General features: G+C 39.6%; 2 protein-coding genes across 9 annotated transcripts in view; one reads left to right on the plus strand and one right to left on the minus strand.

Moving 5' to 3' along the window:
* The first annotated feature begins 216 nt into the window (after positions 1-216).
* LOC105565805 (replication protein A 70 kDa DNA-binding subunit-like) lies at positions 217-4,830 on the plus strand. Of its 4 annotated transcripts, XM_012019306.1 has the most exons (13): positions 218-874; positions 1,257-1,468; positions 1,547-1,692; positions 1,801-1,897; positions 1,992-2,154; positions 2,231-2,435; positions 2,752-2,864; positions 2,937-3,103; positions 3,391-3,625; positions 3,722-3,805; positions 3,897-4,006; positions 4,052-4,091; positions 4,253-4,830. In XM_012019306.1, exons 1-13 carry the CDS (start codon positions 833-835, stop codon positions 4,373-4,375), a joined length of 1,737 nt encoding a protein of 578 aa, XP_011874696.1. In that variant the 5' UTR covers positions 218-832; the 3' UTR covers positions 4,376-4,830. The 4 variants fall into 4 exon arrangements, with proteins under 4 accessions (XP_011874694.1, XP_011874696.1, XP_011874695.1 ...); XM_012019304.1 differs by having other exon boundaries at positions 217-874; positions 2,258-2,435; positions 3,897-4,091; XM_012019305.1 differs by having other exon boundaries at positions 219-1,055; positions 3,897-4,091.
* Positions 4,831-12,206: 7,376 nt separating this feature from the next.
* LOC105565806 (synaptosomal-associated protein 25) overlaps positions 12,207-23,995 on the minus strand; it is a 52,620-nt gene continuing 40,831 nt past the window's right edge. For all 5 annotated transcript variants that reach the window (XM_012019310.1, XM_012019311.1, XM_012019309.1 and 2 more), the window contains exons 5-7: positions 21,334-21,451; positions 20,244-20,517; positions 12,207-12,871 (exon numbers count right to left, since the gene is read on the minus strand). In XM_012019310.1, coding sequence (XP_011874700.1) covers positions 12,809-12,871; positions 20,244-20,517; positions 21,334-21,451 — 455 coding nt within the window. In that variant the 3' untranslated portion in view covers positions 12,207-12,808. The remainder of the gene's footprint in view (positions 12,872-20,243; positions 20,518-21,333; positions 21,452-23,995) is intronic.

Below are 23,995 nucleotides of genomic sequence, written 5' to 3' on the forward strand. Positions count from 1 at the left end.
AAACACCTAACCCCAACCCGATTCTGACCCAGTTTGGTGTTTCCACCGCAAAAACGCTCACCCCAACCCGATTCTGACCCGACTCTAGCCCGACTCTGACCCTCGGTGGAAACGTAGGCCGGTATTCATAGTCGATTCTTATTTTAGTATCATCTTAAGTGTTGTCTTAAGACGCTAATACGGCTCTGTGATTGGTTGAAAACACATTAAGAGTATACTTAAGATGATCTTAAATATAAGAACGGACTATGAATACCGGCCGTAGTCTTTGTCGAAGTCGCTACACAAGTCTGTCTTAATCGTAGACGTAGGAACGGCTGCTATGTTCTCTTAAGACAATATTTTATGTTTTAAATATGCCATAGAGCCTGAGCGGACTGGCTGTCTTGTACTCTGAAGGCATAAGACAATTATTGTGCGTTACCTCAAAACAAAGGCTTAAAACGTAGAACATTGTCTCAAGGCTGTCTTAAGGGTATAAGACAGTCTTGAGACAATGTTTTATGTTTTAATCTGTTGTCTTGAGGTAACGCACAATAACTGTCTTACGTCTTATGAGTACAAGACAGCCGTTCTGCTCAGGTCCTTAAAGCAACGCACAATAACTGTCTTGTGTCTTAAGAATACAAGACAGCCGTTCTGCTTAGGTCCGTGAGGCAAGGCGGAGAAAAACTTAAGCCATGAAAGTCTATTGTGCACGACTCAAGTTTTTCTCTGCCTTGCCTCAAGTCTGTCTTGTCTACAACTAAGATAGACCTAAGTGTTTAAGGATCGTTCTCTGCCTTACTGTATTGTATCATTTAACAGTGAACTTCAATCGTTTCAGAATATCATGGCGGGCATAGATGTCGAAAAACCAGTGCTACAAGTATTGGTGAGTGCGACAGGACAGGCAGCATTCTGATCTGTTACATCCTCGCAGAACGATATATTAAACCTGTTTATCCGGGACGCGCGATACCCCTTTTGTCCAGGGGTGTGTTCTGTTTCACGCATGATGCATCACTTAGCCTTGTTATTCGCCAAGTGTTAAAGAAGGATAAATGGTGCATTATGTACGTCACGCGTGATACGAAATGCACCCAAGATTGTAGATTTACGTGTTCATCATACTTGGATATATTTGTATGTCTATCGCGCTAGTCATTTCGATGCATCAAAACTTAAGACACTGCACAGAACGTGCTTTGGGTGCGGCAAGGATTCTATCTTGTAACTTTGGAACGTAATCCCAATAATTTTATGTAACGTTACAGAGTTACAAAAAACTAGCGAGAACTGTCAACAAGGATGGTGTCGATACTGATCGCTACAGATTGCTGGTATCTGACGGACAGAAGTTGAACTCGTTCACGATGTTGGCCACTCAATTGAATAATCTGATCACCGACAGTATTCTGACCGAGAATGCAATCTGCAGAATATTAAACTATCACTTGAGTTCAGTGAGCAACGGTGGCAGAGAAAAGTATTGTTTATCCACGCGTTTTATGCATTAAAATAAGTAAATAGTTCAAACATATCATGCACACTTTTATTCTGTCAGACCTGTGCTCTTGATATTGGGCATCGAGGTATTGGTTCCCGGCAGCGAAGTTGGGCACAAGATAGGTGATCCAACTAACTTGGAAGTTAGGTCAAAGGCTGAGTCTACATTCGCTTCCACAGGCGCAATTGCACGTTACCAAATTAGTGAGTACATTGCTGCCTTGCACCAATTACGTGTGGAATAAATTGAAGATTCACTTTACTGTATTTACGATATTTTATGGAATACAAAATCTGCTTTGCTTATAATAGACGGTTCAGCCAGAAAAGACACTTCAAGTCATTTCTTCTCTGATATATACTCTGCATGGCCTACACCAATAGCAGCGTTAAGTCCTTACCAAAATAGGTGGGAGAATTTTGTTTTATATTTATTGCAAAGTACATTTTTAGATGTTGCGTTGAAGAAATAAGAGGCACTGTGTGTGATTAAATGCGTTTAGATGGGTGGTCAAGGTCCGTGTGACTAGCAAGTCTCCAATCAAAACGTGGAGCAATTCCCGTGGAGAAGGTAAGCTTTTCTCCATGGGGTTGATTGACGAAAGTGGTGAAATTCGATGTGTTGCATTCAGAGATATGTGTGACAAGTTCTATGACAGAATACAGGTACATATGCGAGTGGTGATAAGTATATCTTTTTCTTGGTCGAGGGTTAAATTGTCGAGTGTTTTCATTTATGCAGCCTAGACAAGTGTATTGTATCACGCAGTGCACGCTGAAGATGGCGAACAAACAATTTAATACATTGAAAAATGATTACGAGATGGTGATAACCAGGGATACAGTGATCATACCTTGCTACGAAAATAACGATGACATCCCGACGTTACAGTTTAACTTCTGTCCGATAAGTCAAGTGGAGAACAAGGAACAAAATGAGTTTATAGGTACCTGTAAAAGGCAATGCGATTATAAGAGCTAATTAAAATCTTAAATTCACGTTACATCAATTAGGTGATTTTTTTCATCATTATATGTGTTTTCTGTCTTGTGATATTTAGATGATTTTACAGACAATCGTCTTGTGTGTAAAATCTGCATCAATTGTCAACATTTGCTCCAACTTATCTAAATACAGGGTTGGAAAGTAACTCGTTACTTGTAACCAAGTTACAAGTTACTTTTTTTATGGTAACTGTAACTTAACTCCGTTACTTTCTTTTCAGCTGTAATTGTAACTTAACTCGGTTACATTTTTTATAGATGTCTTGGGTGTTGTTACAACTTTTAGCGATGTACAACGTGTTGTACAGCGATCTACCGGCCGAGAGTTCATCAAGAGAGATGTCAATATCGTCGACGACAGTGGTACGATGGTAAGCAATTTATTGACACGACTAAATTTTAACATTTTGCTGTTATGGATAAATAAATGAATTTTTCATTAGGTAAGCGTTGCACTATGGGAAAAACAAGCCAAGGACTTTGATGGTTCCAATAACCCGGTCTTGGCCATTAAAGGAGCGCGTGTGGGTGAATTCAATGGTGGAAAAAACCTGTCCCTCATACATTCCTCTGTACTTGAAAAGAATCCTGATCTTCCTGAAGCACACAGGTATATTCAAGCTGATTCTTAAGTAAAACAATTTTTCTAATTTCCTTATGATAATTAAAATTTATGTGTAATTGACTAGAAGTAGCCTTATTTTCTAATTGGTCTTTATGCAATTTTTAATATTAATTTTTTTAATTGTAACTTTGATTAGAATCAGTTGCTGTCTGGATTGACTTCTAGCAAGTTTCTTTAAAGATAATATGTTGTAAATATACAATTTTGGAGATATAATTACATAAAGACACTGTAATGTACAATTATATGATGTATTGTGATGTGTATTTCAGATTGCGCGAATGGTACACCACAGTTGGCCATTCAGAAAATGCTAGATCATTATCTAGAGCAGGTGGAAGTGGTGACTTAAACGTGCCGTTATATACTCTCCAAGAGGCAACCGAAGCTCGATTGGGGGAGAAAATGAATATCTCGGATGCATTTATGGTGGTGGCGACCAATAAAATAATTCGCGTGGAGAATGCTATCTACAAGGCATGTCCCATAGAAAGTTGTAAGAAAAAAGTGAGTGGTATGAGACACGAATAAAATTTATAAAATGAAAATTCAACGATATTTCCAAGCTACAAAATATGAATTATCATAAAACTTCAATTTCAGTTAATTGATCAATCTACTGGAGTATTTAGATGTGAGAAGTGTAACAAGGAGTATCCAAATTTCTCATATCGATTGCTGGCAAGTGTATGTATATTGTCCTTGCGCTGTTCCTTATTTATTATTTGCAAGTACATTCTGATATATCTGTTCGACTTATTGTCGTAACGATTCTCAGATGAATATAGTGGATGCGACAGGCAATCGCTGGGTAACTGCCTTTGGTGAAGAAGCTGAGAAGATATTAGGCATATCGGCGCAACACTTGGGGGAATTGAAAGAGAGCGATAACGATGCCTATTTGCATAAATTCGGCGAGGCAACTTTCAAAAGATTTACTTTCAACTTGAGGGCGAAATCAGAAGTTTTCCAGGTAACCGATACAGCGTGCATTTCGTCATACTAATAAGATTCCTCCTCCTTTTCCACCTTTTTAATTTTCACAGCAATCTTTTTTTTTACCATTATATAAATCTCCATTATATAAATGTTCTAAGATAGTGTATATTTTGTAACAATTTCTACGTTTTGCAGGATGAAATGAGAATACAATACGTCTGTGTATCAGTTACGCCGTTAAATTACAAGACTTACCTCGCACATCTGATAGACAAAGTCTCCAAGTTGTTGCACATCGAAAAATTTGAATCCAACTAGATAAGATTTTATACGTTTCGTTAAAAAGAAGTTTAAGATGGTTAAAGCTGATTATTTTGCACGATTAATTTAAGTATTATGGTCGTTTCTACGAATTTTCTTTGCAGTGTCTTATTTAGAGTGTTTTTATTATGCGATAAAGTTCCATCATTCTTTAATGTAAAAACTTACCGAATTTATCACGTAAGAAAAAATTGATATACGTATAATCACATTAATCGAATATGCGTTACCTTGCATAAAAATATTTATAATTTTTCTTTATATTGTGGTTGCTATGTAATAGCATGGTTGTTATGTAATAGAAAATTATGCTACAAAAGTAATAGCATTTACTTTTGTAGCATAATTTCACTACTCGTTGTCTCGGCTTCTTCTTCAGATCCCAAGATTTTTACAGTGTATTTTCAGAATTCCGTACAACAGTAATGTAATAAATCAAATGGAAACGAGAACGCCAAATTATATTACTTAAGTCCGAGCAAGATTAAGATAGCTCAATAATTTAAAATTTTATATGTGAATTCATATACCGTTTTTTGCGCCGAGATTTACCTTGCACATGTGATGTACATAGAGTTTATTACAAAGTAATTTAATACCTATCTAGACTCTAACACGCGAAATGTGTCTCGTTTCTATTGCACTGTGACTGCACATATATTCTGACACATGTTCAAGATCGAGCGTGATAAATTCGTTACGTAAAACGTATCCTCGTTAGAAGCACGTCTTGTTAGGATTTCGATTTATCTCTGATAGCACGATTGAATTTCGAAGCATTCCCTAAGTCGTTAGTGCACAGAGAAAACGATTTCTTTAGATTTAATAAATTTTGTTGTATCCAAACAATTTTGATATTTGAAATGGATTAAACAAATAATTTGTTTAAATTTGAAATAATATACCTTTGTAATAAAATATGATTACGTAAAGATCTGAAAATTATCGAATATTGTTTCTTTTTGCAATAATAAAAAAAGCAAAAAGTTAACATCACACGGTATTCCCAAGCGGTCACCCATCCAAGTACTAACCGTGCCCAACACCGCTTGACTTCAGTGATCGGACGAGAACTGGTACTTTACGATGTGGTATGGAAGTTAACGAGAATATGCACTTTATTTATGGGTTCTTAAGCGGGGAGCACGCACTTTTGCATAAGTGCATAAGCATATGCATAACGAACTTGATTGGTCCATTTTCTTGTGCATTTGCTTATAGACCAATCAAATTCGTTATGCATACGTTTATGCACTTATGCAAAAGTGTGTGCTCCCCGCTTAAGAATCCATAAATAAACTGGAGATTTTCGTTAACTTCCATACCACATCGTAAAGTACCAGTTCTCGTCCGATCACTGAAGTCAAGCGGTGTTGGGCACGGTTAGTACTTGGATGGGTGACCGCTTGGGAATACCGTGTGATGTTAACTTTTTGCTTTTTTATTATTGCAAAAAGAAAGAATATTCGATAATTTTCAGATCACAATTTCAGTATCAATTTGGAATAATCATCTAGGTGCAACATTAGTAATATATTTGCATTTATTTTATGACCAATACTGGCGTTATATTAGGAAAATATTGGCCAATGCACTCCCAACATAAATGTTTAACCAATGTTAGCCAATGTACAGCTAATGAATTGTGCTACTAGGGTAGGGATTATTGGAATAAAACAACAAAATTTTTATTCAAACAAATACTGTTTCGTATAAGCACATGTTGTTTCAATGAAACAAATCTCAATCAAATAAATAGGAATACTAAATTCAAAGGAACCTCTTTCTCTGTGTGATCCTCTTTGCGGATCCTTTCGATTTAGGTAAACGGATCCCAAAGGAAATAAAAGCGGCGTACAATATTTGATGGTTTATTATTTGCCAAGAAGTAAAATACACAGGCATTTGTTATAATGGTACTGCTGAGGAGTAAAACTTCATCTTTTCCTTTTTTTTTTATACGATACGGTATCGTAAATAACATCTAGCGACATTATAATCGGTACTAAAAAGAGAGAAGCTGGTTTCGTGTCCCATCTCTCCCTGCTTACATCGGTAACTTTACAATTTACAAATGCGTTTCCCAAATGCGCCACGTTCCTCATTCTCGTCCACGCCAGCTTTGCGTTCGTCGCCGTTCTACTGCATACGGATTGCACGAGTGCCTCGAAGATCGCCTTCCACGACACCTTGCGCGTTTGCACGGTGGTCCCAAGTACATTTGTCTCTCGTACACTCGTATTTCGCAGTAAGTACATGAGGAGGTGACTGGCACCTTTACGCACGTTTCCGAAGGAATCGATCGATGGAACGAGCTCCGATGATTCGATCGCGAGATCAATCAATACTTTGGTTCAATTATGATTTCATGACGTCTACAAGATCGAGGATCAAAGAGGACAAAAAGAGCTACGAACTTTTTTCTGCCAAAATATTTGAGAATCGTCAGTATGATTGAGAAGAAAAAAATATATAATCGCGTTTGGTTCACGTAAGAATATTGTTGAAACGTGATTTCGGCGCCGATGAATGTAAAAGTTGGACTCGATCTCGTGCCACAGTATCGATTCCCGAAAGTTTTACGCCTCTAGTCGCAAATTGAGGTCGCATATCACATTGCCGGCAGTTCGCTGGAGCTCCTTCGATCTCCACGTTAACTCTCGATGCGATTAGCTATGTCAAGGTACGTAATAGTCACTTAGAGTCAGCTTTAGAAGCGTCGGTTAACTGCCAACAGGAGATTGATCGATTCTCTGTCTCTTCTTAGATAATAATATAGAAAAAGGCAGTCGACTAATCTGTGGTTAACAATTAACCAATGTTAGTGTGTGAAACTGACCCTCAGGAGATATGAAATTGTTTCCGTATTCATATACAGAGTGCCATCCGGATCTGTCGAATATTTCTTCGGAGGATACGCAAAGATCGCCCTCTAACTTAAGATTAACGTCCGCGTTGTTGTCAATTCGCCACTTTTTACCGATGTATCTTCAGGGGAACAAACATCCTGACCCCGGAGCGAGAGCGATTAATTAATGGACGAGTTTAGGAAACTTAAGACTAGAGATCCAAGTTGATTAAATACCAATTTTAAGATCCAATCCTGACGCAAAATTAATTTGTCCATTTTATCCACATCCTTGAAAATCAAATTCATCCAGTAAACTTCAACTAACAGTTACATGACATCAATAGCAGAGTTGGGAAGTAATGAGTTACAATCGCCGTTGCCGTTACAGTTACCAGTTTTTGATAATAAACTCGTAGCGGTGTTGCAGTTTGTTTTTGTAACTGTAACGGTAAGTAACGCAGTCTCACGAATTTAACAGTTACTTTTATCGTTACTTTTTATATTTTGAACTGTTTTATACACAGTTGGAAAATTTGTGTTTTCTTGTAAAAAAAAATGCCGGTTAAAATTTTTATGTTAAATGTTTAACACATTCATGTGTTAAAATAACTGAAAAAAGTTAAAACAACACAATGTGTACTTATTTTTTAATCTGACACAATACATATTTTCTATATTATTAGTAACAAATCTATCTGTTAAAATTTACAGGATAAAATGTTGATTTTATTCTATATCTATATAACATAAGCGAGAGGGATTTCGAACCGTCATTTGACTTATTATATCTGTAAAATGTAAAACTTACATTTTTAAATTTATTTTGTCATTAAACATATGTCAATTTTACACAAAATTTATTTCAAAGTATTTTGGGATTTGCATTTATTTTGTGTTAAAAGATTAACAGAGTATTAGTGTGATCATTTAACATATCCATATTATGTTAAATTAACACAAAAATTTGTGTGGACCGTTTGAGACATGTGATATCTGTTAAATTTAACACAAATTTTTCAACTGTGTAACATAATTTTCGTATATTTAATACTATAATTTTTCCCTCAACAATATAAATAGGATATACACTGGTTGCACGTAACAGTTACATTGTTGAGTAGGAAATTATGATATTAATGTTATATAACTGTTAGTTGGTGTTTACCGGACACTGATCTTCATCAAAGCTAAACCATTTCAAATACTGGGAATCGCCCAGAATGTAGAATTGTATTCGTACCAAACGTTTGCGCTCCTTCGATCAGTTCTAGGTGCAGGCACAATCGACAGTCCCGCGACACTCTGCACATTTACAAAGAGCATGATTTTTATCTTAAATTCCGGATTTCCTACGATTCTCGTGCGCTCTTCATTCTTCTCGCGTCGTCATTCTTAATCTCTCGCGTAAAATCCCTCTCGCACTTTTTCTCTCACTCTCGCATACACACATACGAATCTTTCTTATCTCATCCTCTTCACTCCGTTAGTTATTCTTTTTTTTTAATCATCATATCTCTACTGATCTATCTACCTAACTGCCTGTTCTATACATTATTTGTGTGTACGTTTGTGTGAGTAGGTGTTTAAAATGTACTATATATACCTGCAGATTCGATATGACTTAATCGTCAGGGCAAAAAAGGCTTGGTAGGGGGGGAAGGGGAATGGAGATAGTAGGAGCGGTGAATAATACTCATAAAATAAGTACGTAATCTCGCAATAGGTGGTGATAAACAGTAACGACGAATTTAACAAGTACAATATTGCTCGATCCCGTAATTATGTATATTTATATCTATTTTTACTCGTTTATTTATATATAATATATAATAAAGACATTCTCCGCTGTCTCTCTCTCTCTCTCTTTCTCTCTCTTTCTCTCGCTCGCTCGCTCGCTCACTCTGTCGCTTGCTTAAAGAGGTTGGTGACTTACAGCAATATGATAAGAATCACATGCAAGTTTTGGAAAACATTATTGGCAAAAAAATGCATTGACTGTTCGAGTTCCAAGTGATTTGACCAATTGTTTCTGAGCAATTTAATTTTAAAGTTAAGGTTTTATAAGTACATGGGTTTTTGTCAGCGCTATGGATACAAACGTGATTCCCAAAATAAAATAAAGAGATATAACAGCAAGATTATAGAAAAGAAAACTATTCAAGTTTTAGAATCTTTTGTGAATAACTCTAAAAAACGAAATCTTTTTACCACCTCGTTTAAAAAATGTATATTTTTTTCTAGTACAAAATGTAGGTGAAAGCGCGCAATATGACAGGCGAGGGAAGAGGTGGCGACAGATGGGGAGCGGCGATCCTCGCGTATCGCTTGCTGCTCACCGCTCTCCCTTTGCCTTAATTGCTAAGAGCCTAAACATTCCCTTGTTACGCTCTCCCGGCAAGTAACGCACCAACCTCCTTAAAGTAATCTTCTTTCGTACTCTTCTACCAGGAGCTATTTAAGAAAGGACTTACCGCGTTCGCTTTCTACAGGGCTATGTATACATATGCATATATATACATATATACATACACATATACATATATATATATATATATATGCAAATAAGTGGCGTACACACTGACTTGTCCTGATTCTACTACATTGTTCTTAAACGTCGAAGCTCGCGATCCATGCCGAGTCGGTCTCCCTCTCGACGAGGGACTGTAACTGTCCAACTTTCAACATCGCGTGTCCTTTAAAAGCTATCGATGACTCGAACACGATCGTCGAAGGAAAGTCGCGTTAAATCAGCCGAGGTGTTGAATAACAACGCTGTAGAAACAGGACCAGTTTGTATTTACGCGTCACATGTTGTCCACATATATTTATAATTATTTAAAATCTTCCTCGACCTAAGCGATCACTAGGCCTAATGATTTCGCGTCATAGCACAATCTCTCACTCTCACACGCACTTTTACTTTTCGTTCTTCACATCTCTCTCTCTCTCTCGCTCCCCTCCCCCTCCCTTTGTCTCCTCTCCCGCTCCCTCCCCTCTCTCTCTCTCTCTCTCTCTCTCTCTCTCTCTGGCTCTCGGTCTCACTCTCGCTCTCAGAATTCGTACAAACCCTTTCACTCCTCTTAGCACATTCACTCGGCGAAGCGTCCGAAGGGCGTTTCCTTCCCTCTCCGAGAGAAAGCAAAGGACAAGCGAAATCGAAAAGGCTACGCAATTATTTGTGCTCGATCCTTACTGGCCGCGCCGCCCGAGATCGACACCCGTTGGCTATTTTATTTCTAAATTCCATCTTTTTCCCCGTGATTCAAAATAAGAGACAGTTACGATTCTTCTCCGTTGTATTGTCGAGGTGCCAATAAAGAAACTGACCACGCAAGAACCCCAGCGCTGTCTCGTCGTTTCCGTAAGATCCGCGAGGCATCACTGACGGATGTCGATTCTCAGGCCGCGTCCGACTTCTCTATCAACCTCCTCTTCCTCATCGTACGATTCAACAAGGTGGGTACGTCGCCCTCATGTAAATACAATAATGTACAATCTTTCTTTGGAGTTAAACCTTACTGTGATCTCGGCGCGATTAGCGCAAAAGGGGAAAATTGGGGGACTGGGCGGGTAAGCTGGACCGGACATGGGACAAGGTCGCAAGGGGAGGGGGAGATAACACCTACGTTCTACGAGAGTCGAGCTCTTTTATTTTTTTTTTAACGACGAAAGAAGACCTCGTTCTATCTACAGCTTCGGCTGACTCCTAATAATCGTGTGGCTGAACGTGTTTTCTTCGTTGCTTCGGTTACCTCGCCATGCGTCTCCTGCCTCTTCTTCCTGTTCCTCTACTTGTCCCTCCTCTCCTTCCATCTCATCCCGCTCCCTCGTCTTTCACGTTCGCGCAAACCCAGTCCCTTCCTCCTCCAAGTGTCGTCGCGATTTCTCCGCGCAAAATTCGCGAGTCGCTCTCGAAACCTACTCGGGGATACGCATAGTCGATCGGAAGGGGGGGGGGGGAGGACAATGTAAGGTCCCCCTGCGTTTTAGGGGAAATTCGAGGGAGAGGGAGATTAGTGTGTTGTTCCTTTAGCTTGTAGACAGTATCGCTGACGACGCTGACACACTCGAGTGTGACCCTCAAGCGTAAATTGTAATCGTGGAGAGTGCCAATAAAAGATGAGAAATAAACGAAGTACTCGAAATATTTTTTTCTAAACGGGAGATAAGTGTAATAATTTTTGTACTATGTTGTTCCTTCCTCCAGTTTTCCGTTTGTTCCTTGCGCTTCCAATACAGTCCCGCCTAACTCTTTAGAGTCGATTAAACCGAGAGAATTGAATTAATCGCTGCAATTTTTCGTGCATTTAATCTCCCTGATATATGTACGTGTACGTGTGTGTGACTAACGAGAAGTATATATTATATATATATATATTAGTTTTATTTAAGTTCCAACATATCCTTCAACGCGCTAACTCTGTCGGCAGGGGAACGAAGCTGCTCGTTCTCGAACCGGAAATTGGATTTCAGCTCCGTTTTTTTTTTAAACTCGTTTTTTAAACCTACGTGATAATACTCGACGCTCTTTGCCACGCTAGAAAAAGATTCCATCGACTTGTTCGTTGTGATCGGTACAATAAGACAATTCCGTTAATCTTAAATTAGAAATCCGTTTTTAATCCAGCTTTGATGACCGATTAGCCGCCTATCGATGCCGCGAAACATTCGACTCAAATCTTCTGTAGCTTTTCACGGCGGATTATTGCCATTGCAAAGACAAAAAGCCCGTCTTGGAGATTGAATCTAATTTACAATTACAGGGACTAGCGAGATGAATCGAAGGTCAACGGAAAGTTAGATCGAATGTCTTCAACGTTAGATGAGGAACCGGACTTATGCCGATCAGATCCGAAATTGAAAATCAGACTCAGTCTCCGCATTTGTAACGAGCAAATCTGCTTTGTATTAACCCTAAACTTGCAAGAGCTAAAGTAAAACTTTCGTTATACGAAGGAAACAGCAGATACTCGTCGGTTACGATAACAAATTCAGCGTTTATTTTTTTTTCCACATCGATTTCGCCAGTCGCTTGTGGCGAAACATATTATAATAATATAATAAAACTTAGGAGAGACATTTAAAAGATCGCAAATCCTTTTACATATCGTCGCGATGATTTCTAAATCACCCGTGGCGATGTGCGTTCGCACAATCTCTTACATAATACGTCCTTATCTCGAAGGAGATAAGGACGTATAACAAAAAAAGTACGTAACAAAATTCCAACTGTATTTTACAGAATCCACTCGGCCAAGTTTAGGGTTAAGTATTTTTATTAAGTATTACGTGTGTTCTACGATACCGAGCTCGAGAGATACCAATTCGGTATCGGCGAATGCAAACGAAGAAACAACGTTCTAACAGACGTAACGCGATAGACCGCGAGCACATAATCGAGTGTAATTGTACTGATTGCTGTTGGTGTCGATGTTGCTGTGTTGCTGTGTTGTTGTTGCTGCTGTGTTGTTATTGCTGCTATTTTGTTGTTGTTGTTGGTAGTAGTGGTGGTAGAAATGGTGTTGGAGGAGGATGATGGTAGTGACGCTCGTGACGGCCGATAGCGTGTGGATGGTCGCTTACTTGAGTAGCTGATGGGCTCGCTCGTTGGCCACCTGTATCCTCGTCTCGTTCGATTCGCCCTGCATGTCAAAGAACAAGAAAAAACAAGAACGCAATGTCGTAAGATGCGAACGACGAGGGCCGATCGACAGCGCGGATCGAGGTTTCCGGGGTTCGGTGCCGCTTAAGGTTTCTGCGGAATCGTAACTTTCCCTAAGGACAGCCCGCGGCGGCTGAAGGATTGTCGGGAAATTTACTGTCCGCGACGTCGACGTTTTTCGTTAGCGCGCGAAGAAACGAGCGTTGGTCACGGGGATGTCGATTTGACATTTTTAGCGGAGCGTTTTTGTGCTGTCGCAGCGAATTTCGGCTGCGGACGAGTGAAAAAGCTTGTTAGGAAGAATCTCATTCCACAGAATTCGCGGATTATTTCGCTATAAAATCGATTCCTATTCCGCGACCGACAGTTTGAATGCGCGACAGCGACACGCATTCGCCAGGAATAGATTGTTCCGTTTCGGTTACGAATTGTACGAATTCATTCGGTCTTTTCCATTAGAGAACGCCGAATGATCCGTCATTATAGCGAAATTCGTTTCCTCGCGTCAAATAAACGGTAAATTTTCACTGCGACAGCGAGGTCTCCCTCCCTCCGCGCGATTTCGGAAAGACTACGCGTCAGAAGTCACGCAAAAATTTCTAAAAAAGAAAAATCGTTTCTTAGGTCCCTCGCGTACACGACTTATAGTCGATACGGTATTCGCAAGTATGAGCCTGAACAGAATGGCTGTCTTGTACTCTTACGACAATGTTTTGTGTTTTAAATCCTTTGTCTTAAAGCAACGCACAACAACTGTCTTCTGACTTGAGAATACAAGACAGCCATTCTCTGCTCAGGCCCTAATATCGACGAAAGTCGTACAAGTGATGGACAGAATGGTTGCGACGCTTTTTAATTGAATTCAGGAACGCGCATGTAGATTCAGGTGTACGTTCCAAAACATTTTCTCTCTAAGGAAAATTTTACTTGAAAAATAAATCGGAAACGCTCGAGGTAGTTTCGGAATGGCCATCAAATAAAATATTCCTAAAAAAAAGTGTCGCGACCATTCTGCCCATCACTGTACAGCTCCTCCACGTGAACCGTCGCGTCGCGATGAAGGGTGAAATTCATGCTGCTCTTTCGCGACGTGTCAAGCGTGTTAATCCGATAGGTTTCGGCGAGCATCGGAGCAAAAGCGACTGAGAACGGTGCGGTCCCGACACCGGGGTTCAAAGGAATCAACGAGAGACATTTCGTCGGGCATGAGCACTGCCTACCCCCTTCATGGTACCGAGCGGTCAGAGAGAGATAGTTAAACTGAGACTGCGTTGTCTCTTTTAACGTCATTTCTACGGCTGAAGTGACGTCACGTGATCGTTGTAATTAGACATGGATAGCACGGTCCCGGCTTAACTGTCCCTCTCACACAGCTCTGACCGCGGGAAAACAAGGGGGTGCTCCTTCCAGTATGTTTATGTTCGATCAATGTACGGATGTAAAGTGGCTATCCCCCCCCCCCCAACCCCGCAAAAACCCCTTTAGCAAAGAAACAAATTCCCCACGCGACGACGACGGCGACGGTGACGCTTGTTCTTGACACAATCACAAGACTGACAGCACGTGTGATGGGTCTCATAACAACGTGTGTTGTAACAACGGGGAGCGATGACACATCCCAGTGCAATGCTTTTACCGCTCGCGGTAGCCGCGTTACGTCGCGCTTGTACATACTTGTCGAAATAAAATCTCTATTGACGTACAGTTTGTAAATCGTCCGGGATCATTCTTTCTTTGAGCAACGAAGACTATCAGATCGTAATAAGTTAATTATTAATTGCAACAACTACTGAAAGGAGACAACCCTAGAGAAAAAGTATACAAAAGTATACAGAAGGTATACACAATTTCTGTATGCGTATACAGAGTTTCTATATCCGTATATTGAATATGTATATCCTATTCCTCATTCTGTGCATACTTTTTCTCTAGGGAAATTCCTTTCTGTTGACTCCAAATCCATTACCCAGATAACATGCATGTCTAAAAGACATCTTTAAGATGTCTTTAACACGTCTTTTAGACGTCTTTTAGACATACACGTCTAAAAGATATCTTAAAGACGTCTTAAAGAAGTCTTGAAGATGTCTTTTAGAGAAGCATGTTATCTGGGTAGTGTCCATGATTAACAAGTGACCACCGATCGTTCCTCTCGAAAAGCACCCCGGGTTCACTTTAGGATTCCCTCCGACAAATCTGAAGCCGATCCTTTCTCCGGCCAAACGGGAAACAAACGTTGAGACGCTCGTCGCTTTGGACTCGCAAACGATGAAGACTTTTCGCGAGTTTACGAGCTCCGAGAGTACCAGCGAGATATTCCTCGTGCGATCCGGCTATGCAAATACTAAATCGACGTTCCCGCGAAGGAAACTCTCTCCCGCGTATCGCGGCTATCGAGCGGTTGTTCATTGCACACCGTCGTATGTATCGACGGAAAGCTTGGTAGTGGTGATAGAAGTAGAAGTGGTAGTTATTTGGCGGTGGTAATTTTCCGTTGTTGCATAGGTTGTTAGCGGATCAGGTGCCTGGGCGATGACGAGAAAACAGCAAAGGGAGAACGGGGGACGGACGGGGGACTTGTTCGCAGAGCTGGGAATATTCGAGTAATCCCGATGTTTCAAACGTTTCCAACGTTTCGACGCCAGATATCGCGTTCCAATTGTAATATTATCATGCCCCCGGTCATTTCGATCAATTAAATATCATAGTCGGATGTACACGATGATACAACCCTCGGCGAATCGCGCGTAATACGTTCGCGTGCGCACATACAATATCGCTATACGTCAAACCTACTTGACAACGGTAAAATAATTTAATTCGACAACTAATAACTGAATGCGTGGATCTTTTAATTTAGCATTTAATATCTACCACTTGACTCGGCACCCCGCGAATAATCCCAGCCCCGGGTTCGCGGGTCAAGCCTCCCTACGTATAACACACATAAGTACGCGCGTATAATTTCCATTTCTCTTTTCGTTTCTTTTTTGGCTCGATACAGCGTCTCTGTGATAATGCAACTTGTGGGGCCCGGAGGAGGCGGATACGTGGAGATAGAAAGAAGACGCATTTTACTTGAGCAGGGCGTGCGCACGTTGGTTCGCCACGGCTATCCTCGTTTCATTCGACTCGCCCTGCGGATTATCAGTTGGGGTTTCGGTCACAGAGGTGTGGTGTGGGTGGTGTGGTTGTGCGGCTTAAGTTCACCGGCGAGTAGTGCACAATCTCTTATGCTGACTGTAAAGCTTGCAACCCCCGTTCGGTACATTTACTTTGCACCCCGCTCGACTCGACCGTAGCGAGTCTCGCCGCATCTATTGCTTTGCGAAAAATCAGCCGGCCGTTGTGTAACGATATGACCGATAATTGAATACATTTTGCATACAGATTATGTGTTACATTTAGAAGGGTTCAATTGCATTCCGATGACAATCGTGAAGAGTTAATACTCGATTGACATTTCCCGTCTGTTTCTTATTCTTCCCGTCCGATTTGTTCCTTCACGGTTCATTGATTAATCTGTCCGGATTGTTCGAGATTGTACACCACTATGACATTCCCCGTTAAAGGCCATAATTATGTAATAATTTCTCTTCAAACCACAAATTTTGAAATTATCCGATTAACATATAGGATAAGGAGAGACTGTTCGAGTCGGTAAAAGAAAAACTCTTATAATAAGAATTAATGCAGAATATAAAATTGGAGTCTTACGACTCAAAAAGCCCCTCTCTACTTTTTACACGGATTACGTGCGAGACATGGGAAATTAAATTTTCTCTCGGAATCACATTTATATTTTATATGGCCTTTAAAGGATCGAAGTTCTTCAAACGATCAATTTTTATCGTAGACTTGCTCTTTTTACAATTTGACTCGCATACTCTTGTTCCAATTTTACTGTAATGACCATTTTATAACTCTCGCGCGCACACTTTTAAGATCGTGCTTGAAAAGAACCAAAAACCAATGGTCGAAGCGTCGCACCATTAATATACAGGGTGTTCCAGGAGGAAAGTTCAATATTCTGCGAGGTGACAGTATTGGTTATTTTAAGCAAAAATGTTCATACGAATTCCCCACTGTTTCCGAGATAGAGCGCATTCTGTTGACGTCCTCGTTCGGATAAAACATGAACACTGGGAAGCGTTCCACTTTCACGCAATGTATTGAAAACCTTGGAAAACACTTTACGATTCAGAATTTTGCGTGTAGGAAAACGTCGACGGTATTCTTCAACAACAGAAACCGTAAACATACGGCATATCTGCATATTCGACATTTGCGATAACGCGAGGCGTTTGGAACATTTCTACAATGCTATCAGCACGTTGGGTCAACAGACGTATAAGAGTAAATTCCCGCAGACGTTTATGAGGTTGGATGAAGGGTGAAGTGTAAGGGAAAAAGTAAATACACGAGACATTCAAGTAGCCCTATCTCGGAAACAGTGGGCAATGGGACATATGTATATTCGTATGTACAGTTTTGCTTAAAGTGACCGATAGTATCACCTCCCAGAATATTGACCTTTCTTCCTGGAACACCTGCGTATTAAACTTGGACCAGTTGAGGTCGACACAAATGTATTCATTGTTATTTATCGCTGGCAAACCTAGGAATCTCAAATTTATCATAGATATCGATAATATTATTGAAAGAATGATGTTACTAGAAAAATGTTGATATATGAATATCGATTATTGATTCGTGCGTTTAATCGTTAATGCAAACTCTGCCGGTATTATATGCAGTAAATACGAGTCATATAATAAGAAAGATTAATCGCAAGTTCAGTAGCGCGTTGCAATAAATAATGAGAGATAATTATTGAAATATCATTACTGTAAGTTATGAGTACTATTATGAATAATTGATCGTTCGAAGAGCGTTTTATAGCCAGACAACTCTGTCTCTTTCCTGTCTAGCATTTACTAAAGGGAACTATGATAAAAATTTAGAAATAGACACAACATCGATCACGAGTTCTCAACCATTATTTAAGAAAGAAAAGAATATTAAAAAAATTGTCATTAAAACGACAAGTTAATAAATCGCTATATTTTGCTTCTCAGTACTCGCAACAAACTTGCCCGTTTTCTGTAAACATTATTTTTACTTGAATATTATTTAATATTGGCTATTATTTAATATTGTCTAAGTTCAATAATTAAAGAGACTCAGTTGTACAATCTCTTTTGTGCAATTTTCAAGCTTTTCACCTCTCTGTCCTCGGATCAAAATATTTCGCCATCGCATTTTAATTTTTTCACAACATATTGAAAACCCATGGAAGTACCACAGTCCCTCGGTAAAGACTTTCGTGAAATAGAGAAGAAAGAGACAAAATAAAAGGAGAAGTAAATCCGAAGCGTGATCAGACGCGTGGGTGGTGCAGTAATTGCAAGTACAAGAAAAACACAGAAGGCAGGCTGTGCTGAAGGGACAATTGACAAGTAGCGCAGTTGTGTCCGAATTTCAGTAAGGAGCCGTGGAATAAAGTCGCGATATTTAACACGTTGGGGGGGACGGGAATCACGACTAAGTGCGATGCACGTGCGTGAGCATGCAATTTCGTGTTGCTACGAAATTGATTCAAATTTTACGGAGTCCTAGAATCAATCTTGAAATTGCCCTTTTACAAATCGCAATTTCGATCGGGAACTTTAATCCAAAAGAGCGGAGGCGTCTGCCTCGGACTCGCCTACGAACATGAACCGTTCCTATGTGTTTTTAAAGGATATACAAGTTTTCGAATTTGCGCTCTTTGCAAATTACCTTGTATTATTCGTTATTTCAATCTTTAAGATATTTAGGACTAAGTATTGTTAAGATTAAAGTTTATTACCGAAAATTGCGTTGAGAAAATCGGGAGGCTTAGACAAAGTGCATATTACATTGCTTTTTGGACTTCATTTTTTGGGGAAAAAATGTAAAAGGCGATTATGGATGTCTGTTGGGACCACTTGTCCGGATTGGAATCATGTAATTATGATAATAGAGAGAACAGAATGAAGGAAGAAAGAAAGAAGGAACAAAGAAGGGAGGGAAGGAGGAAAGGAGGAAAGAAAGAAAAAGAAGAGAGAGAGAAGAAAGAAAGGAGGGCTGGAGGAAGGAAGAAAGGAAGTAAGACAGGAAGAATGGAAAGACATATAAGCAAAAGCGACGACGAATGTGATGTGCATCGCTCTGAGCTTGTGCATTGTGACATAGAAATTCGCGTATACTTATATCAAATATTAGTTCGTTTCACAAGAGAGTCTAACACACACATGCAAACAGTAAAGTCGCGTCGATCATCTTGCAGACTACAGCAATAATTGACTGATTAAATTTACATTTTGTATGTACATGTCCATCAAGTACATTAAGTTACCAGTTCAGACAATTAAAAGTTATTGAATTAAGAGTTAATTTTTCTAAAAAAAATTTAACGTCCGCGATTCAATTCAAGATATCGTTAAATTTAAAACTAAATGATGGCGTTACTTTGAGGAATTTATGAGTTCAATTTTATTCAATTTCTCAAAGTATAATTGATAATTAATTGATAATTGATATATAATTGATAATTAATTAGAAATTTGAAATGCTTTTTGAGCAGTAAGAGTTCTCGCTGATTTCAAAGCGGTAGTTTTCAAATGTTTAGCTTTTTGTATTGAAAACTTTTGAGTAGTCAATTCTTCAATCAAGTTACTTTAATCAAAATTTCTCAGGATGATTCAATCCGCTCGATACATATATTCGCTACTGCTAGTAATGCAGGTGTGCATTAGACTTTAGTTCTCATCGACATACTGGATTACGTCTTGAGGGCTATTACTTGATATTTTAGGTTTAGTCGACTCACAGCTTCATTGATAGCCCTACAACCTTGGTGAAATTTGTACAAACTCGAATATAAAAAATATATCATTAATCTATCAAACTAATTGTCGTTCGCGGATAAAAGGCTTCTGCCTCAAAACGACAACGATGTGACTAATCAAAGTGATTCTTTATCTCTCGATCTTAACTGCAAATCTCTCGGGAATCCTATATTTCAAACAATCCACTAACTTCCGTTACTTAAGAGATGAAAGATTCGGAGCAAGGGTGCGGCACGAAATGTAGAAGCTCCAAGCTTTAAAACGCTCTACTCTTGCTCCGAGTCCAATGATCTCTCCAAGACGTCCCATTCTCGATCAAGGTTTGCGATACGTATGTCAACGAGTACGCACGACGAATCGCCGCCCGGGTTGTTCTTTTTTTGTTTTAGAGCCATGCCAAGTCGCCCGACGACTGCGGTGCCGCGTTTGGGACGCCAGTGCTGCGCATTCACTCGCCATTACTCATTCTCCGCTACTCACCTTGCGGTTGATCCTGTCGATCTGTCGATTCTGATTCTCAAGTTCGCTGCCCATGTCGATCGCCATATTCCTCAGGTTGCCGATCATCGTGTTCACCTGGCCCATGTTCTCTTCCATCTCCCCCTCTCGCGCGTCGTTCGTAATCTTGGCGATGTAGCCGCCCTGCGGCCCGAGACCGTTGCGGTCGTCCATCACCCGCTGCGGCTGATTGTTCACGACCTTGCCGTCGTCGTTGCCCTTCCACGTGCCCTCATCCTCCTTGAAGCTGGCACCTCTGTGCGCGCAAGATCGTCGTGCGAGCGACGCGATTAAGACAGTTTCAGGAGAAAAATTTAAGGACTAACGTTCGATAGACAGTGGGAAAAATTGATTTAAAAGTCCGACTCGAGTAGTCAGTTTGAAAAAAAATTCCATTCCATTGATTTCATTAATTCGGCAGATTTGCGCTATTTTATTTTACAACTTGCACTTTGCAACTAGCTCTATGAAGACGGATAATTTGTTAATACTTACAACCATTGACAAAATTATTAGACACCCTTCTAATCATTACACTGTACTGATTCTAATACCTGAAAAATTTATATATATATATTTTTTTAATTGTTTAGTAGAGCGTTCATTGCTTCTATGCAGTAAACAACTTTTAAAGTGCTTCACCAAATTACACATATGTGTGTATAAAAGTAGCACACTTAGATTTGCAGTATAATGATCAGGAGGGTGCCTAATAATTTTGTCTGTGGCTTTCGAAAAACTGAATGGTCTTTTGCGCTGTGCCAACTTGCCAATTTTCGTGAAAATTTCTAATTTAAAGTTTGGAATTTACACCTAACAATTATGTAAAAGTGTGATATAATTTCGTTTCGTCCACAATGTTCACTTATTCAACTTATCTTCAAAACTGATCTTTTAAATATGGACGAGGCGCATTAAATTTGTCTCTTAACGCCTGTGCGATCTAATCGTGCGGCTTATTAATAACAAACTTAATGAGACGGTAAAACGTGTGCTTTTTCAATTTCTTTTTTTATAAGGGAGAAAAGCGACAACAACGCAAAAGGAAGAGAGGATAATAGTTGTGTCGTACTTGTTACAGGGGAGAACGCAAAGGCCGCAGCACTTCTCCATTCCGGTGAGATTTTTCTCGGCCTCTTTCATGTCGGCGTTAATCTGGTCCATGCCCTCCTCGATCCGGTCCAGCTGTTCTGTTTTGTTTTATAGGAATGTAAAAATTAGTTAGGCAACTATAAGACGATTCTCGCTCGCGGAGACTCGAAGGGGAAAGGGCAACCACGCGAGAGAGATCGTTACTTCTAATTAGAAGCCATAGCGAACGCTCTACGAAAGCAAACTAAATTCAACTTGGAAGAGTGTCTGCGACACCCTTGGCAAAGAGTGTTCTACGTGATATGATCAAGCTTCTGTAAAATAAGAAAAGAGGAAGTGCTTTAGCTCTTCGCGGTACAGGCTCCGATCTTAGATTTATTTTACGAAAACGGCGATTTTTTTTAACATTAATTAATTCGATAATCATCGATTTCTGCTTCTCTGTAGATTTTATCTCATCGTTTTGATTAATTTTCAATGCTAATTCAGGATTTAATTTTACGTACCTTTCCATTAAAATAAATAGTAAATTAGACATAAAAATATAATTATTTTAATGTAAAGATGAAACGAAAGCCGCCGCCAAGAGTTAAAGCTGTTGACACGTACAGCTTCAAGCAGCTCAGAACTTATGGGAATCTTTATCACGAAACATAAACAACCTAATGTGATCAAGCGTCCATTGGCTAAAGGGGTAACCGAAAACGAGGATTGCCAGTCCTCTTTCGCTTTCTAATTTAATCTTCTCGAGAGATAAGCGACGATTCGCTAAAACCTTCGCCCGAAGGAAAGGGGCGCTTCTTCTTTAATATTCCAAATTTCCGTTCGTCACGTTTCTCATTTCATTTCCGAGCAAGTTACCGTATCCCGAATCACAAGATTCAATGAGAAGTGAAAGTGAAGTTTGCGTCTCCGCGCGAAAATTCAATAAGCATATTCAAGTTCGACTGTTCCCTCCTTTAAATTTTTCAGGCATTTATTCGCGAAAACGCAGCCCTTTTCCCTCTTTATTCAAGCAATCGCATTCGATTTTGTATTTCTAGCACGGGAAATCAATCGAGCGGAGGTCGATGACGTATTGATAGAATCTATTATCTTCGATCAATGGTAGACGAATAATGAGTTGTTCGTTTGGAAGCTCAGATAACAATAGAAATATAAATGACCAATTACAAGAAAGGACAAATTATTAGATAATGTAATTTCGTTTCAGGTTTACAGGGCGCTCGTGAAATTATATAACTGTAGAAATTAAATAACTGTAGAAAATATAGGAACATGTAGAATCTGTATTTTATTGAATCACTAAAGAATATTTCGTAACACGCGAGAAAGTATGCGGACAATTGTTATTATCACAAAATTAAAATAAGACAAAAATTGCCCAAAGAAATTTGAACAAAATATTTTTCTTACAACGCAATGCAGAATGTCAATCTTTTTTCTCGATAAGTAAAAGAAAAACGTTTCCTATACGCCATCGACTAGAATAAGGCGTGTTCGGGGGGGGGGGGGGAACATCCGCTCGATAGAGCTCCTGGACAAAGTGGAGTGCGACGAAAGCGCGGATTGCAGTTAGCGAAGAATTTCCTCGCTCGACGTTGCTGCATCGGTTTGCTCTGTTATGTGCTTAGAGAATATGTGCGGTGAGTTGCTTCCTCACTTGGTGAGTGGTGGAACTTTCAACTAAGTCTACAGGGTGTCCCGAAAGCTCTCGTCTAACTGCGCACTGATTAAAGTGGGATATCCACGAAAATTAGGGGCGAAATCTAGAGCATCCAATTCCGAATACTAGCTCGCAAGTGTTGCAAATGAACCTCGGATGAGATGCCTTGTACACACGTGATATCTTGGAGTAACAATTTTCGGAGACGCATCTTGGCTAAAGCCGCTTCTTCGTTATTTCGTGGAGATAATTCGATAATAGCAATTCGTTCATTTCAATAATCTTTAAATTGGAAGTCATTTATAAGAAATCTTTACGCATCAAATTTATCTTTGGCATAAAACACGCTTCTACTTTCGTAGCCTAATTTCTCATATTCTAAGAAATCGTGGAATTATTAGACAAACATAGTTAATAAGTAATTAAAACAGTCGAACGGTTACGACCTCGACATATAGAACGGACTGAGCGTTACGATAGACAAACGTGCGCCCACTATAGAGAAAGAGGTACTGCATAGAAGCCTATGTTTGTCTCTCTTGCATCTCATCGGTAGTTATTGGTAGTGGGAGGACGAAATTATCAATGAGATGTTAGCAAAAGAAATTGACATAGGTAGTACCTTGTTCTCTCTATCTACAGCAGGCGCGTGTTTGTCTATCGCAACGCTCAGTTCATTCTGTATGTCGATGGGTTGCGATAAGAGGTGTTTCGAGACACTCTGTAGTGTCCACGGGTTTGGCTACAGTATACATATATATAACGATTCCTAAATAGGCACAAAAATTGTAAAGGCATATTCTTTGACTTATTTAAAGAAAATGTCCTACGAGCATATGTCCCAAAGTCCTTTTAAGTATTTGCAGGTTTATGCGTTTGTAAATACAGACGTCAAATTTGAGAAAAAATGAAAATTTTGAAAATCTAAGAAAACGCTCTTAAGAGATATTTTATTCAAATTCGGTGTGCGTACGTG

The sequence above is a fragment of the Vollenhovia emeryi genome, unplaced genomic scaffold, assembly GCF_000949405.1.
Source record: "Vollenhovia emeryi isolate VEMERY1.0 unplaced genomic scaffold, V.emery_V1.0 DF939149.1, whole genome shotgun sequence".
NCBI classification, from domain to species: domain Eukaryota; kingdom Metazoa; phylum Arthropoda; class Insecta; order Hymenoptera; family Formicidae; genus Vollenhovia; species Vollenhovia emeryi.